The 16,345-nt window shown below is 41.0% G+C and overlaps 2 protein-coding genes across 3 annotated transcripts in view; both read right to left on the bottom strand.

The window, feature by feature from the left end:
• Nucleotides 1–339: 339 nt before the first annotated feature.
• Nucleotides 340–12,777, bottom strand: LOC109869327 (glycerol-3-phosphate dehydrogenase [NAD(+)], cytoplasmic). Its single transcript, XM_020459404.2, has 8 exons — nucleotides 12,637–12,777; nucleotides 5,711–5,888; nucleotides 5,063–5,203; nucleotides 3,324–3,462; nucleotides 2,424–2,536; nucleotides 1,942–2,178; nucleotides 1,583–1,689; nucleotides 340–1,099 (listed from the first exon to the last, which is right to left on the bottom strand). Exons 1-8 carry the CDS (start codon nucleotides 12,678–12,680, stop codon nucleotides 1,003–1,005), a joined length of 1,056 nt encoding a protein of 351 aa, XP_020314993.1. The 5' UTR covers nucleotides 12,681–12,777; the 3' UTR covers nucleotides 340–1,002.
• Nucleotides 12,778–13,582: 805 nt separating this feature from the next.
• Nucleotides 13,583–16,345, bottom strand: part of LOC109869326 (acid-sensing ion channel 1) — an 82,783-nt gene continuing 80,020 nt past the window's right edge. The window contains exon 11 of one of the 2 annotated variants that reach the window (XM_020459403.2): nucleotides 13,583–14,789. In XM_020459403.2, coding sequence (XP_020314992.1) covers nucleotides 14,682–14,789 — 108 coding nt within the window. In that variant the 3' untranslated portion in view covers nucleotides 13,583–14,681. Of the gene's footprint in view, nucleotides 14,854–16,345 lie in introns of both variants that reach the window. The other variant, XM_031804328.1, reaches the window with a different exon arrangement.

The following is a 16,345-nucleotide window of genomic DNA, read 5'->3' as shown; positions in this document are numbered from 1 at the left end:
CTGCTCAAGTCTCATTTTAAAGCAATTAATTTATTCCTTGAGTTAGCCTGGTACTGCAGGGTTGGAGCAAAAAGCCTGCACAGCCAGTAGCTCGTCAAGACTGAAGCGGTTTTATTCACAGTGCCTCTCCCTTTACTGTCAAACTCTTTCTAGGTTTCATGTTACTTCTATTCTCTCTTCCCTGGCTCTGACATGTGCTTGTCCATGCAAATCGCAACAATTGATTCTGACCACGTGAGCTACAGCTCTGAGATTCCAGTTGACAACTTGCCATGACCAGAATAAAACTCCTCATGAAGCTTATGTGAACAAGAAGCCAAATGAAAAGGGTAGCCACGATACAAATCAATGATTTATTTCAAAGGCAAATCTTTATTTTTTTTTTGTAACCTACACTCTTTTCAAACATACTGTAAGCCACACGTCAGTGAAATTCAACGGCAGCGTCATGGTTACTAATGGACGTACCATAAGGGAAAAACAATTTGGTTTCACAAAGCACATAAAACACCAATATTTTTTGCAATGTGGCGTTGAAAGGCACTTTCATTTGTTTTTAACAGGTGCTAAGCAAATCTAGCCTAATGATCCATAAAGTAAGTATAAGTCATCGCAGAGAGATTCAGAATTAGAAAAGCGAGGACACAAATGGCCTAGCATCTGCTACAACTCCCTACCCCAATTAACATGAATAAGCCAAACAATAACGAAGTGAGGTCACAATGGACGGACCAAGATAACATCTGAGGATGGACAGTGGCGTCTGATTGGGTGACAAAAGGCTGGGTCACACTCTTGTAGAAAACCAGGAAGAGGAGAGAACTTCTTTTATAGAGGTACATACAAAAAACCCTTAGGCAGTACAGAGTAGACTACTTCACGTCGTCTGATGGAGTCTGCTTGCTGCATCGGAGCTGTGGAGTGTGCAAGTGTACATATTTTCCTAACCGGTACAAAGCGGAAGTGGTGTTGATCCTTCTGGCACTTGGTCAGTCTGTTAGCCTACATGTGCTCCGGGTGGTTCTGCAAACACTTGATGAACTCTGTGACTGGATGGCCCTGGTAGCAGATCTGGTACACAGCGTTGAATAGTGGGAACCTGGGACGGGCGAGAGGGTTGAGTTGTCACAGTCTTTGTCCTTTTGAGAATAACTGCATTGTTTGGACTATTTCTTCATATTTCTCTTTTTATCTGCATTTAACTGAGGTGATAGAGCTAGAGGTTATTGGTAATTAAAATCTGTGTGGTTCAAGCCCTGAATGCTGATTGGCTGACAGCCGTGGTATCTCAGACCATATACCACGGGTATGACAGAACATTTATTTTTACTGCTCTAATTACATTGGTAACCAGTTTATAATAGCAATAAGGCACCTCAGGGTTTGTGGTATATGGCCAATATACCACGGCTAAGGTCTGTATCCAGGCACTCCGCGTTGCATTGTGCTTAAGAACAGCCCTTAGCCGTGGTATATTGGCCATATACCACAACTCAGGCCTTATTGCTTAAGTGAAACATCACATGAAATGTATCATCAGTTTCTTCAATGGGTGAAAGAGTGGTTTGATTTCTGTGCCTACTTGTCAAGAAGATTTTTGTTCTTTAGGATGACATGGACTTCAGATGCTGTTGCTGGTCCCTGGAGCTTCTGTCCATTCAGCATCTCTTTCTCCAGCTCTTCAATTGACTGAGCAGAATACAGACATAGTAGTTAAGTCAAGACTACTATTGTGGTGTTATATCACTCTCCAAAACAACAATTTTGAACTGAAACTCACTCTTTACTAACTTTATCTCTGTCCCCCTTTATTTTCAAACCAAAAAATGACCGCGTTCATCTGCAGTATTTTCCTGCCTTCCCATCCTAAATGCTATAATTCAAACCTTTTAAATGTTTACGTCACCCCTAAAAGCCAATTAGTCAAGTCCCCTCTCTCACCTTCCCCCCTTTAGCGAAGGCTTCTGCCACTTTGCGGTTGCGGCCTCCGTAGCAGGTTGTGATGAGGTCGGCAACGCCGCAGCTCTCTAGGAAGGTGGCAGAGGAGACGGGCCCGGCAGTGCAGAAGATTCGTGCGAAGGCAATCATCTCCATCAGGCCCAGCCGGATCACCGCCGCCTTGGTGTTGTCACCGAAGCCCAGGCCATCACAGAAGCCCGCCCCCACCGCCACAATGTTCTTAAAGCCACAGAGAAGAGAGCTGTGGTTAATGGCTTCAACACATTAGGACAGTCATTTCTTACCAGCACACTTTCTCTCATCTAGCCCTCTTCTCACTACTCTTTTATGTTTTCAGTAAGAAGTAGATGAAGGGCAAGGAGAGAGTATACAAGGAAATTGTGAATTGAGATTCAGACATCGAGACAACATGACGAGACATTAGGATGAGGCAAAGCAGAAGCTCTTAATGGTTGAGTGGGCACCTTCAGTGCTCCACAGATTTCAACCACATCGGACTCCTCCACTACCGTGACCCGGAAGTTACTGGTCTGCATGAGTTCCTTCAGCAAAGCCCCATGTTCTGTATTCTTACATCCTGGGGAGAGAGGGAGAATGAGAAAGACAAATTTCCCTTTTCAATCGTCACATCCGTATCTTTCACAACCAGCCCATTCAAATACTTCACCACTCTTGTATTGTCATGCTTAATGTTGGTTTAAGACCACATGGCTTAAATCAGAAAAACTTAAGGTCCATACCAGGGCCCAGACTTATAGGCTGGTCACACAGTAAGGAACAACTTGGCCCGAGACATGCTCATTGTCATGTTTAAAACACACTGAAGAGAAATTACATGCCAGAGTTCACTAGTGCTGCATACAATAACAAGTGTACAGAACTACCGTAAAACAAGCCAGCTCACTCTCTGTAATGTAAACAGCCAGACTTTTACCTCCATGCTGACGTGGCAGTCTTGAGCAGAGACATTGTTTTATTGCAGGTTGATTAAATCTGGCACAGGTTGTCCTTACAAAAACAAGTTTAATCTATTTACTTTTACTACTCCAGTTCAGTTTCTAACAATTAAACTTCTAACATCTATGTTGAATACCTTTACTAATGTCTACACACACACACTGACAAAATGGACCAACTTTCAAAACTGTTTATATTAATGCCTTACTTTTCAGGTTGCACTGTGCTGTACAATCTACCCAAACTATTAAGAGATATTTTCAGAAAGGGAAAAAGACAAGGGACAGCACGCCATTCAAAAGTATGTAAGATGCAATGATAACCCAGCCCACAAAATTCATTTTCACAAAGCTCATTTTCACAATGTTCATCTCTCCAAATGTTCCCCTTCACCCAATGAGTCTAACCGATAGTGGTCTCACAGAACTTCTCATCGGCGACCTCGTTGGCGATGTTGGCCCCCATCAGCACACTCATGGTGATGCTCAGCTTCTCCTGGATCACATCAGAGATGAGCTTCAGCCCATCAGGACCTTCATCCACACCCTGGATTAGAACACACAGCACATGAGTACTCAGTACACAGAACACACAATAAAGCAATTCAAGAGAGGTACTGTACATTACTACAGTGGAGCAGTTAACTTCACATTAACACAATCAGAATCGGTCAACATGACTTATTTACTATCGCTAATACAGCACAATTTAAACACTTTCCTCCCAATCCGCCCCGTCCCTAATACATTGTGCTATAAATTGTGCCTTCCTGTATTATACTTACGCTATTATACTTATGTCTATTCTGTTCTACTGAGCCATTTACTCATATTCTTATATTTTATTTTTTGTTATTGTTGTTGCATTGTCGAGAAGAATCCTTCAAGTAAGCATTTAGTTGGACAGTGCATACCATGTGTATACTGTACATACGACTAATAAAACTTAACTACTGCTTTAAAATTTTTAGGGGGGGTTTCTCGGACACAGATTAACCCTGCGTTCATAACGAAGTGGGAAGGTGGTATTTACCATATATACGACTGGGAAAAATCCACTTGAACGCCCCTCCAACTGGTAATTACAAGTGGGAAAGTCGTCTATCATCCCTGTACTCTGACTTCTTCTACATGCTGACCTCTGACGTCACCTAGTATTGGAATTCTCTCGATAACAGCATTTTTGTTAATTAAATCCAACAACAAGACATGATTTATACAAAGCAATATATTAATATTTTATGGTTGACTCAGCTTGTTGGCCATTTGCCAATGGGCGTTTCTAAACGAGTTCAAAGCACGTGAATGCATCTAACTGGTATTTACGACTTCACAACTGCTCATTTCTACCTTCCCACTTGGTTATGAATGCAGCATAAAGCCTAACCCTGGACAAAGAAGTGTTTTCAATGGAGATTCTCCATTTAGGTTGCTTTTTAGTCCAGGGTTAGTTTTACTGTAATCTGTGTACCGTAAATCACCCCTTAATTTGTAATGCAAGAGGCTGAAGGAGTCAATGATTGACAGAGCATGATAATGGGGGTCAGATAGTTTCTTCCAAGTATCAAGTTAAGGACAGAGTAGGACAATGTTTCTCAAGGATTGAGAAAATTAACAAGCACCGATTTCATAAGTTCTCAAGTGCTAGTTTAAATTACAATGGTCCCCAAAGGAGCACCAAACCCAGCCAATCCGGTCCCTTATGTAAAAAAAGGTTGAGAAATACACACAGCCCATTCACAGTGAGGAGAGCCTGGGTATTAGGATAGATTTACATTAGTAAAGTATATGTAGTGAGCTCTATATATAGTATATATATATAGTATATAGACAAATATAGAATATAGACAAACAAAATAAGGATAGCAATTCAAATTCTACAGGAGCTTCTCATCTAAACCATATTGCACATGGTATTGCACAATTGATTAATGAAATGATTCACAAATGTGCAGATATTTTAAGAGGGGTTGGGTTAAATGCGGAAGACACATTTGGTGTGGGAGAGCCTATGTCTGGTATGTGGTACAGTCTAAAGAGAGATTTGAATCTAGATCTGTCTCTTTAGAATACACAAGTATCTCTTCTGGACCTAGTTTGTGTTGTCAAAGTTTAGTAGTGTAGTGTAGAGAGGCCCTTAGCCAAACCTTGATGAGTGACATTCCTAGTGCATCGCTCTTTATCTTCCCCTTCATGGTGTCACACACTCTGCCGATGAACTGGTGGGGGATCACAAACACTAGGATGTCTGCTTCCTTGGCAGCGTCCACCAACTCAGCAACAGCCAACTGGGAGAGAGACAGAAGAGGGGACAGTCAGGGCACTGGCCTTAGCCTGTGTGTCCCATGTAGTCCTTGCACATTGTAAACTTAATCCGTTCTCACTTCTAAAGAGCGTGTGCAGCAAAGCACAAAGCTAAATCAAAGGTATAAAAATGTGGCTTCCTGCCAAAAACAATTTAATGAGAAAGTTTAATTTTACAATTGTGTTATATAATGCAGTGACTGGTTGGTCTGTGCTAAATCAGTCAAGTCAGAATGACCCATCCTACAAAAGCCAGGTGGCAGGGATTCACAAAACTATCATGGTGGGGATTGTAGTGAGAGGTACAGAGAGCTGCAAGGACAGCTGCAGTTGCAACACATAATAACTGAGCCAGGGCTGACCCTTTACACACATGGACCAGCAGCAGGCCTCTGGCCCTATTCCCCACAGTAGTTTATTACTCATCACATTAGGACCTCCAAAAGAAAAGTAGGATTACAACACATAGTGGCGTTTAATGTGTTTCTCACCACATTGGGGGGTAGCTTGTGTCCAGGCAGGTACTTGACATTCTCATGGTCGGTGTTAATGATGTCTGTCAGCTTGCGACCATCCACCATCTCTTCAAACACCCACATGGTCACGGTGTTGTCAAACTTGGAGTTCTGCGCAGCATTGGAACCCACTATTTTGGCAATAGCAGAGCCCCTGTATAGTAGAGAAATTGCAATATAATCATGCCTTTAAGTTTGTCGTCCATGATTTCATTCTATACCTAGACAAGGGTAATCTCATTATTCTATTTTGTCTGCGATTTTCAGAAAGAACAACTGAACTGTGCACATGCACCCTAGATTGAACAATGCAAATGCCTGAAATACTTTTTGGAAAGGAGCCCAGAGTACAAACAACTTAATCGTATTGCAAATTTGCAACTTGCAAGATTTACATTTGGATGAGTTATCAACTAACGTTTTTACTTTTACTACACGGACCCCTGCTGAACCATCACGACTGGTCTGCCGACGTAACCACACGAGGGGGCTACAATAGACTTCTTCCGTCGCAAAGTCCCTCTAAGGCCCTTCTTCTAGCCTGCTAGCCCCGGCCCGCTAGCTGTATGAATTGCTGTGTCTCCAGCCCGTCCAGCTACTTATTGGACCCTATGATCACTCGGCTACGCATGCCTCTCCCTAATGTCAATATGCCTTCTCCATTGCTGTTTTGGTAAGTGATTATTGTTTTGTTTCACTGTAGAGCCTCCAGCCCTGCTCACTATGCCTCAGATAACCCTCTGGTCCCACCTCCCACACATGCAGTGACCTCTCCTGGTTTAATTGGTGTCTCTAGAGACAATACCTCTCTCATCGTCACTCAATGCCTAGGTTTACCTCCACTGTATTCACATCCTACCATACCTTTGTCTGTACATTATGTATTGAATCTATTCTACCGCGCCCAAAAACCTGCTCCTTTTACTTTGTTCCGTACGTACTAGACGACCAGTTCTTATAGCCTTTAGCCGTACCCTTATCCTACTCCTCCTCTATTCCTCTGGTGATGTAGAGGTTAATCCAGGCCCTGCAGTGCCTAGTTCTACTCCCACTCCCCAGTCGCTCTCATTTGTTGACTTCTGTAACCATAAAAGCCTTGGTTTCATGCATATTAACATTAGAAGCCTCCTCCTTAAGTTGGTTTAATTCACTGCTTTAGCACACTCTTCCAACCTGGATGTCCTAGCCATGTCTGAATCCTGGTTTAGGAAGGCCACCAAAAACCCTGAAATGTCCATCCCTAACTACAGTGAGGGAAAAAAGTATTTGATCCCCTGCTGATTTTGTACATTTGCCCACTGACAAAGACATTATCAGTCTATAATTGTAATGGTAGGTTTATTTGAACAGTGAGAGACAGAATAACAACAAAAGAATCCAGAAAAACACATGTCAAAAATGTTATAAATTGATTTGCATTTTAATGAGGGAAATAAGTATTTGACCCCTCTGCAAAACATGACTTAGTACTTGGTGGCAAAACCCTTGTTGGCAATCACAGTTTCTTTTAGTTGGCCACCAGGTTTGCACACATGGGATTTTGTCCCACTCCTCTTTGCAGATCTTCTCCAAGTCATTAAGGTTTCGAGGCTGACGTTTGGCAACTCGAACCTTCAGCTCCCTCCACAGATTTTCTATGGGATTAAGGTCTGGAGACTGGCTAGGCCACTCCAGGACCTTAATGTGCTTCTTCTTGAACCACTCCTTTGTTGCCTTGGCCGTGTGTTTTGGGTCATTGTCATACTGGAATACCCATCCAGGACCCATTTTCAATGCCCTGGCTGAGGGAAGGAGGTTCTCACCCAAGATTTGACAGTACATGGCCCTGTCCATCGTCCCTTTGATGCGGTGAAGTTGTCCTGTCCCCTTAGCAGAAAAACACCCCCAAAGCATAATGTTTCCACCTCCATGTTTGACGGTGGGGATGGTGTTCTTGGGGTCATGGGCAGCAGAAATCTTTCTGATTGAGAGGGGGTCAAATACTTATTTGTGTCCGTAATGTGTCTGCGGTCAAACGATCACCCCTCATCACTGTCAAACGCTCCCTATAACACTTCAGCAAACAGACCTTTCTAATCAACCAGGCCCGGGTATCCTGGAAGGATATTGACCTCATTCCATCAGTAGAAGATGCCTGGTTATTCTTTAGAAGTGCTTTCCTCACAATCTTAAATAAGCATGCCCCATTCAAAAAATGTTGAACCAGGAACAGATATAGCCTGTGGTTCACTCCAGACCTGACTGCCCTTGACCAGCGCAAAAAAACATCCTGTGGCGTACTGCATTAGCATCGAACAGCCCCCGCGATATGCAACTTTTCAGGGAAGTTAGGAACCAATTGGCAGTTAGGAAAGCTAAGGCTAGCTTTTTCAAACAGAAATTTGCATCCTGTAGCACAAACTCAAAAAAGTTCTGGGACACTGTAAAGTCCATGGGGAATAAGAGCACCTCCTCCTAGCTGCCCACTGCACTGAGGCTAGGAAACACTGTCACCACCGATAAATCCATAATAATTGAGAATTTCAAAAAGCATTTTTCTACAGCTGGCCATGCTTTCCACTTGGCCACCCCTACCCTGGTCAACAGCCCTGCACCCCCCAAAGCAACTTGCCCAAGCCTCCCCCATTTCTCCTTCACCAAAATCCAGATAGCTGATGTTCTGAAAGAGCTGCAAAATCGGGACCCCTACAAATCAGCAGGGTAAGACAATCTGAACCCTCTCTTTCCAAAATGATCAGCCGAAATTGTTGCAACCCCTATTACTAGACTGTTCAACCTGTCTTTCGTATCATCTGAGATCGCCAAAGATTGGAAAGCTGCCGCGGTCATCCCCCTCTTCAAAGGGGGAGACACTCAACAGCCTTGGTTTCTCAAATGACCCCCTCGCCTGGTTCACCAACTACTTCTCTGATAGAGTTCAGTGTGTCAAATCGGAGGGCCTGTTGTCCGGACCTCTGGCAGTCTCTGGGGCTGCCACAATTCTAGGGGCCGACTCTTTTCTCTGTGTACATCAATGATGTTGCTCTTGCTGCTGGTGATTCTCATATCCACCTCTACGCAGACGACACCATTCTGTATACTTCTGGCCCTTCTTTGGACACTGTGTTAACTAACCTCCAGACGAGCTTCAATGCCATACAACTCTCCTTCCGGGGCCTCCAACTGCTCTTAAATGCAAGTAAAACTAAATGCATGCTCTTCAACCGATCGCTGCCCGCACCTGCCCGCCCATCCAGCATCACTACTCTGGACGGTTCTGACTTAGAATATGTGGACAATTACAAATAACTAGGTGTCTGGTTAGACTGTAAAATCTCCTTCCAGACTCACATTAAACACCTTCACTCCAAAATTAAATCTAGAATTGGCTTCCTATTTCGCAACAAATCATCCTTCACTCATGCTGCCAAACATACCCTCGTAAAACTGACTATCCTGCCAATCCTTGACTTCGGCGATGTCCTTTACAAAATAGCCTCCAACACTTTACTCAGCAAATTGGATACAGTCTATCACAGTGCCATCTGTTTTGTCACCAAAGCCCCATATACTACCCACCACTGCGACCTGTATGCTCTCATTGGCTGACCCTCGCTTCATATTCATCGCCAAACCAACTTGCTCCAGGTCATCTATAAGTCTTTGCTAGGTAAAGCCCCGCCTTATCTCAGCTCACTGGTCACCATAGCAGCACCCACCCATAGCACACGCTCCAGCAGGTATATTTCACTGGTCACCCCCAAAGCCAATGTCTCCATTGGCCGCCTTTCCTTCCAGTTCCCTGCTGCCAATGACTGGAACAAACTGCAAAAATCACTGAAGCTGGAGACTCATATCTCCCTCACTAACTTTAAGCACCAGCTGTCAGAGCAGCTCACAGATCATTACACCTGTACATAGCCCATCTGTAAATAGCCCATCCAACTACCTCATCCACATACTGTATTTATTTATTTATTTTGCTCCTTTGCACCCCAGTATCTCTACTTGCACATGTATCTTCTGCACATCTATCACTCCAGTGTTTAATTGATAATTACCTTGCCACTATGGCCTATTTTATTGCCTTTACCTCCCTTATCTTACCTAATTTGCACACACTGTATACATACTTTTTTCTACTGTATTATTGACTGTATGTTTGTTTAGTCCATGTGTAACTCTGTGTTGTTGTATATGTCGAACTGCTTTGTTTTATCATGGCCAGATCGCAGTTGTAAATGAGAACTTGTTCTCAACTAGCCTACCTGGTTAAATAAAGGTGAAATAAAAATATGTTTTTTTGGCTATTTAAGATCTGCATATCAGCTACCCATCAGGAGTTAGTTGGAGCCTATTTGCAATGACAATCAATGTGTTTACACAGCGGGAAATGCTGTATTTTCTTCTTTGCTATGGTCAGCTCGTCAAAAATGGACTCATAGGCCTACAATTGAAATCACTGAGGACAATTTAGCATACAGAGTGAAACCTCCGGACAGCAGCTTACCAACTAATGCCCCACTCATATGGCAGGGTAGCCTAGTGGTTAGAGTGGTGGACTAGTAACCGGAAGGTTGCTAGTTCAAACCCCTGACCTGACAAGGTACAAATCTGTCGTTCTGCCCCTGAACAGGCAATTAACCCATTGAAAATAAGAATTTGTTCTTAACTCACTTGCCTAGTAAAATAAATATTACAACTATGCAGTCTTTTGTGTTCCACCGGATGTAATTCATTTCCACGCATGGGGACCGTGGACAACAATGTCGTATCACAGTTGCTCCCTGCGGGTAAATTTTTTCCCAAACTTTGCATTGTCTTTAGTGCAGCCAGATTCCGTTAATAGAACAGGAAGTAACCAAACCACAGAACAAGATGAAAATATGTGGTTTTCGGTGATGGTATAGCTAGTAAGTTGTAAACACTTACCATTCCTAAAAGTGAGTACTATTTTAATCGTAATATTAAATAATACACATTGGCTGTTAAATGGAAGGCGATATGACTGTCGCCTTCCGTTTTTGTTTATTGTGATGATAATTATGTTTGTTTTTGAGGATAAGTATTAGGTGGTCGGTAGCTACAGTATCTTCAACCTAGACTAGCTTTTAGCGTGCTAACTAGCTAGCTGCTCTGTAAGCTAGCTTGACTTGCTAGAAAAGTTGAGAAAAAAATCAACTAAACAAAACAAGTTTTATTATCACCTGAAACAATATTGCGAATGAAAAGGTCATATTTTGCAATCTCCCAAAATAAATGCGATCTCTGACAAAAGACTATGGCTCTCCTCCATCTTGTCTTGCGTTGTGAAACCCTATGAAGGTCTGTCAGTGTATGACAAAACAAGAGGAAAATTGCCCATGCACTACCAAATTAATTGAACCTTGTGCAGCCATTCTACCATAACAACTCTCAACAGAAGTTGAAAGTGGTCCGTATTGACCCTGTTCTGGGTCCGGATCCGGATCGCAGTCTGCCAGTTGAGTATGGCTGCCCTATTCTCCGTCCAGTAGTGGAACGCGATTACATGAAGATGACGTACGGTGTAATAAAATATATGTCACTATGTACTGTAAACAAGGGATACTGCCTCGATCAGACCGACAGCATCATTGCATTTTGGTACACTGGAAGCACATACATTTCTAATAGAACGCTGTGTTTGCCTTGCAGCATTGCGTTGTAGAAGCAGTTGCAGTGCATAACTGTGGTCTGTGTGGTGCATACGTTGGATATATCAAACATATGCATCAAACTGTATGTATAGACTTGGCAGAAATAGCAGCATAAGGTGAATGTTGAACTTTGGTTGCACACATATCCAGTAAAAATGTTGGGTTACATAATGGAAAAAGTTTGACGGTAGAATTGATGATGCTGTCGGTCTGATCCAGGTACAAGCACGGCAGACACCGACATTTTTTTTAGGACTTTTTTTGGTCCTCTCCAGACCTGCCTTGATTTTAACATCCAAGGACGTAGATTTTTGGTCCAGATCGGACCAAATCTGAAACAATCATAGACGTCTATGTTTGGTTCAGATTTGGTCCGGTCTGGAGAGCTACATAAATAAATTTGATTTGATATTCTATGTTGCAATGTTCAGTTGGCTCCTCTTTCCTATAATAAATACTAAATCATTATAAATATGAAATAATTATTTTGATACATCTTAATGCTTACTTAATTGAGAATGTATGTGCGGTTGAAATTTGGCCATAGAATCAATCACAAAACATTGTATTTTCAATGTCTGTAAATAACGTCTTTTTAACTTTCATTTAGAACTGAAAATGAACCTGAAATCAACGTGAGTAAAATACGTATTTTCAACGTGCGGAAAATACATATTTTCAATATCCCGAAAAAAAAAAAACGTATTTTCAACGATCATTCAGAACCGAAAATGAACCGGATTTCAAACGTCTGAAAAAATAAAAAATAAACATTCCGAAAATACATATATTAAACGTCCGGAAAATACGTCTTTTCACCTTTCATTCAGACCCTAAATAGACCTAACTTCAACGCCTGTAAAATACTTTGACGTCTTTTCAACGTAATTTTTGCTTATCGGAATCATTTCGTTCCATATTGTCCATTTTATTCTGACCTGTTCTGTTTTAAGGATATGGTGTTTGTTGTTAACATATTCACATCCAAGCCCATATTTATTTGATAGCCATACATGTGGGCTATTTGATCGGAGATAAAGTACGTGAATGATGCCTATAACAAAGGTTATGTCTCATAACATTGTCATAAATACAGTATGTTCTCCAGTCTGTAGTCTAAAGCAAAATCACATGGGCTACTACGCTTTCTGCTATGATTGACTATATGCTGCGTCTCTCTAGCAACAGCACCCGGTACACCCACACTCAAGACACAAAGTATTCGATATAAATACGTTTTCTTACCAATTGCCAGAGCCAATAATGCAGACTTTCTTGGGAGTTGACATTGAAAAAACCCTTGTCGACTGACAAAAATGGCACACTGTTACAAACCGGGCTGCAGTGTGTACTGGATATTCACAGGGGTACTTTGTATGTAAAGGCAGTGCACAGCGGGGTTGGTAAATCTTGTTCTTATTTCATTGGTTAGTCTGAGGGGAGACAGTCCCACCCACTGCTTTCAGCCAAGTCCTATGAAACTTTTGGCCGCTGAATAACTCGGCCAAAAGTTCCATGTGGGCAAATTTTTATTGAGGTCATTCTGAAAATTAAAAATCATTCTTTATGTTTTCAAAAAGAAAAACAGGTGCAAACATCGCAATCTCTTCATTATTCTCAATGAGAAACGATCAAATCCAAGCTGAGACTTGCAACCTTGGATGACTGGATATATGTACCTTGGATAAAATACAGCCTTTGTTAACAGATTAGTTTAGCAGGACTTGCACACACAACATCCCAAGGATCTAAATTCAAATTCATATATTTTGGTGTCCTCAGATGGCAATGGGTGTTGTTCATTGTCTCAATGTGAATTTCAGAGACCATTATCTCATATCCAACACTAACTGGCAGAAGGAGACTCTTGTGTGAGACTATTGAATTATTGAAACAATAGGGGACCTTGTTTGGGTTGGTGACTGGTCACAAGGGAACACAGACATTCCAATGAAAGAATAGATTCAGCAGTTTAGACTCAGACTCAGACTCAGACTCTTAACTCCCTTTACCCCATGTTGTAAACAAATATTTTGGTATTGTATGTATGTGTTTCTTCGGTTTCTCTGTAGTACAGGAAAGGTATAGCTGGCATGGATATGAAAGAGTAAGAAGTTTGGGCCATCTTGAAAAAAAAATGAAAAAAGTCTGTCTTCAGATCTTGTCAAAAATGAAGCCAGATTCCACTGAATTGAAATTTCATTATACTTTATTGTTGCTTTTTAGATAAATAAAACATCTGAAAACATGTAAACTGGTAGGCATAGTATTTATAGAAAAACAAAAGTAAGATCACATACACATGGCTACATTAATTACATCAAGAACATTAGGCAAGACTATGCAACCACCATCAGAACATTATCCATAGTCCTTCCTTGCAGTATTTTATTTACATGTCCGTGGTACTGTTGTGCTTGAGAATAACACTACACAGTTACACAACTCCCCCTTTCCTATGATAAATACATCTAGCATGGCTAAATGAGGCATGAGTGATAAGAGATCGTTTCAGTAAGTGCTCCTAACTACCTCCAATGGTTCCTACCAAAATATATTGTAGTAACAGTGGTCCAATTGTTTAACTTTTGGGAGTCAGGCCATATTTCCATTGTCAAAAAAGTGGATCGACATCTCTCGTCATCTAGTTCTATCTCATCTACTCATTTGGCTGTAAAACTTTCACACTTCTTACGTAACAAAATACAAATGTTGACTTCTCTGTTATATTACTTAGAAAATGGTGAACAATCTTTTCAATTGAATAATTACTTTTTTTCACTCTATAATACAAGATGAAAAATCAACTTCTTTGAATTATGTCAAATTGGCCAATTGGACAGAAGCAGTAAATTACAAAAGGGGCCGATTTCGGGACTGCAATTCATTAACTTGAGAAAGTGTACTCTTGAAGTATTACACACACACACATACACTCAAAACACACACACACTCAAAAAGGGCATGCACATAAACACAACCATACAAACAAACAGACCAAAATTGTAGCACAGACAAACATGCCAATATACTGCGAGGACATTTCCCACCATCACACACCCAAAGCCAAAATCTCTTAGTCCTGCTTGCTATATCTAAATGTAGCCCAAGTAAAATTACATTCTTAGAAGACAATAGAATAACTATTTTAATTTGTACATGGATTAACATTGCCACTTTCATGACATTGCAGTCATTATGATCCAGCAGGCTATACGTGGCTAGCACTACTCTTGCACCCGTGTGACTTCAGTGCTATTGAATTGTTACATATTACCCATTATCAAGCTTTATACTCTGACATCTGTCCACTTTTGAATCAAATTGAAATGCTCCATTTTCTTACTTCCTTGTGTTCTGATTGGCTCAGCAGGTGACGTCCTCTGGGTTGCTCCTCCCTGTGTGATGAGGTAGAATATTGGCAGAGTATGGAGGTGGTGCATGAGTATTGTCATGGAGAGACTGGGGTGAATAATGTGAAATGGATAGTTAGTGACAAAAAAAAAGTGGGAGTATAACACAAGAAAAAGACAAGTTAAACCCAAACTCCTGAAAGACAACCAGTGAGAAAGCAGAGATTGAACAGACAACATACAGTCAGGCATATAAAAGTGTATCCTTCTGCAGATCTGCTTCATATATTAAATGCACAACATATTATAAAGCCCCCTTTTGAATCCAAGTGCCACATTACCCACTGGGAGCGGTGTAAAGTACGAAAGCAAAAATACTTTAAAGTACTACTTAAGTAGTTTTCTGAGGTATCGGTACTTTAAGTTACTATTATAATATTTGACCATTTTTCTTTTACTTCACAACATTCCTAAAAAAATGAATGTACTTTTTACTCCATACATTTTCCCTGACACCCAAATGGACAGGAAAATGGTCCAATTCACACACTTATCTAGAGAACAGCACTGGTTATCATAATGCCTCTTATCTGGACTCGCTAAACACAAATGCATAGTTTGTAAATCATGTCTGAGTGTAGGAGTGTGCCCGTGGCTATCCATAAATAAAATAATACACGGAAATTGTGCCGTGTGGTTTGGAATTTGAATGACTTTTACTTTTGAAACTGAAGTATATTTTAGCAATTACATTTACTTTTGATACTTAAGTATATTTAAAACCAAATACCTTTAAACTTTTACTCAAGTATGACAATTTGGTACTTTTTCAACAACCGCCTACTGTGCAAACCACAAAATTTCAACATGGATATGCCTGCGTTCCATAAAGACACTTCGTTTGACATGTTTCTACGAACTGTAATATGACCCTTCGTCTGGACTTGCCCGCGCGTCGTGAGTTTGGATTGTGTACTAAACGCGCAAACAAAAAGGAGGTATTTGGACATAAATTATGGACTTTATCAAACAAATCAAACATTTATTGTGGAACTGGGATTCCTGGGAGTGCATCCTGATGAAGATCATCAAAGGTAAGTGAATATTTATAATGCTATTTCTGACTTTGTTGACTCCACAACATGGCGGATATCTGTATGGCTTGTTTTGTTGTCAGAGCGCTGTACTCAGATTATTGCATGGTGTGCTTTTTCGGTAAAGTTTTTTTGAAATCTGACACAGCGGTTGCATTAAGGAGAAGTGGATCTAAAATTCCATGCATAACACTTGTCTCTTTTAGCAATGTTTATTATGAGTATTTCTGTAAATTGATGTGGATCTTTGCAAAATCACCAGATGTTTTGGAACTACGGAACGTAACGCGCCAATGTAAACTGAGATTTTTGGATATAAATATGAACTTTATCAAACAAATGTGTAACATGAAGTCCTATGAGTGTCATCCGATGAAGATCATCAAAGGTTAGTGATTACTTTTATCTCTATTTCTGCATTTTGTGACTCCTCTCTTTGGCTGGAAAAATGGCTGTGTTTTTCTGTGACTAGGTACTGACCTAACATAATCGTTTGGTGTACTTTCG

Source organism: Oncorhynchus kisutch, linkage group LG24, assembly GCF_002021735.2.
Source record: "Oncorhynchus kisutch isolate 150728-3 linkage group LG24, Okis_V2, whole genome shotgun sequence".
In the NCBI taxonomy this organism is placed as follows: Eukaryota; Metazoa; Chordata; class Actinopteri; order Salmoniformes; family Salmonidae; genus Oncorhynchus; species Oncorhynchus kisutch.
The sequence above is the reverse complement of the archived record's forward strand: the minus strand, read 5'-3'. Positions and strand labels throughout refer to the sequence as shown.

Excerpts from the sequence above, each read along its gene's own strand:
- LOC109869327 (XM_020459404.2), bottom strand. The coding sequence starts at position 12,680 with ATGTCAACTCCCAAGAAAGTCTGCATTATTGGCTCTGGCAATTG. Across the intron at positions 5,889-12,636 it reads ATTATTGGCTCTGGCAATTG|GGGCTCTGCTATTGCCAAAA; the intron begins GTAAGAAAACGT and ends TCTACTATACAG. Across the intron at positions 2,179-2,423 it reads AAATCTGTGGAGCACTGAAG|AACATTGTGGCGGTGGGGGC; the intron begins GTGCCCACTCAA and ends TGTGGCTTTAAG.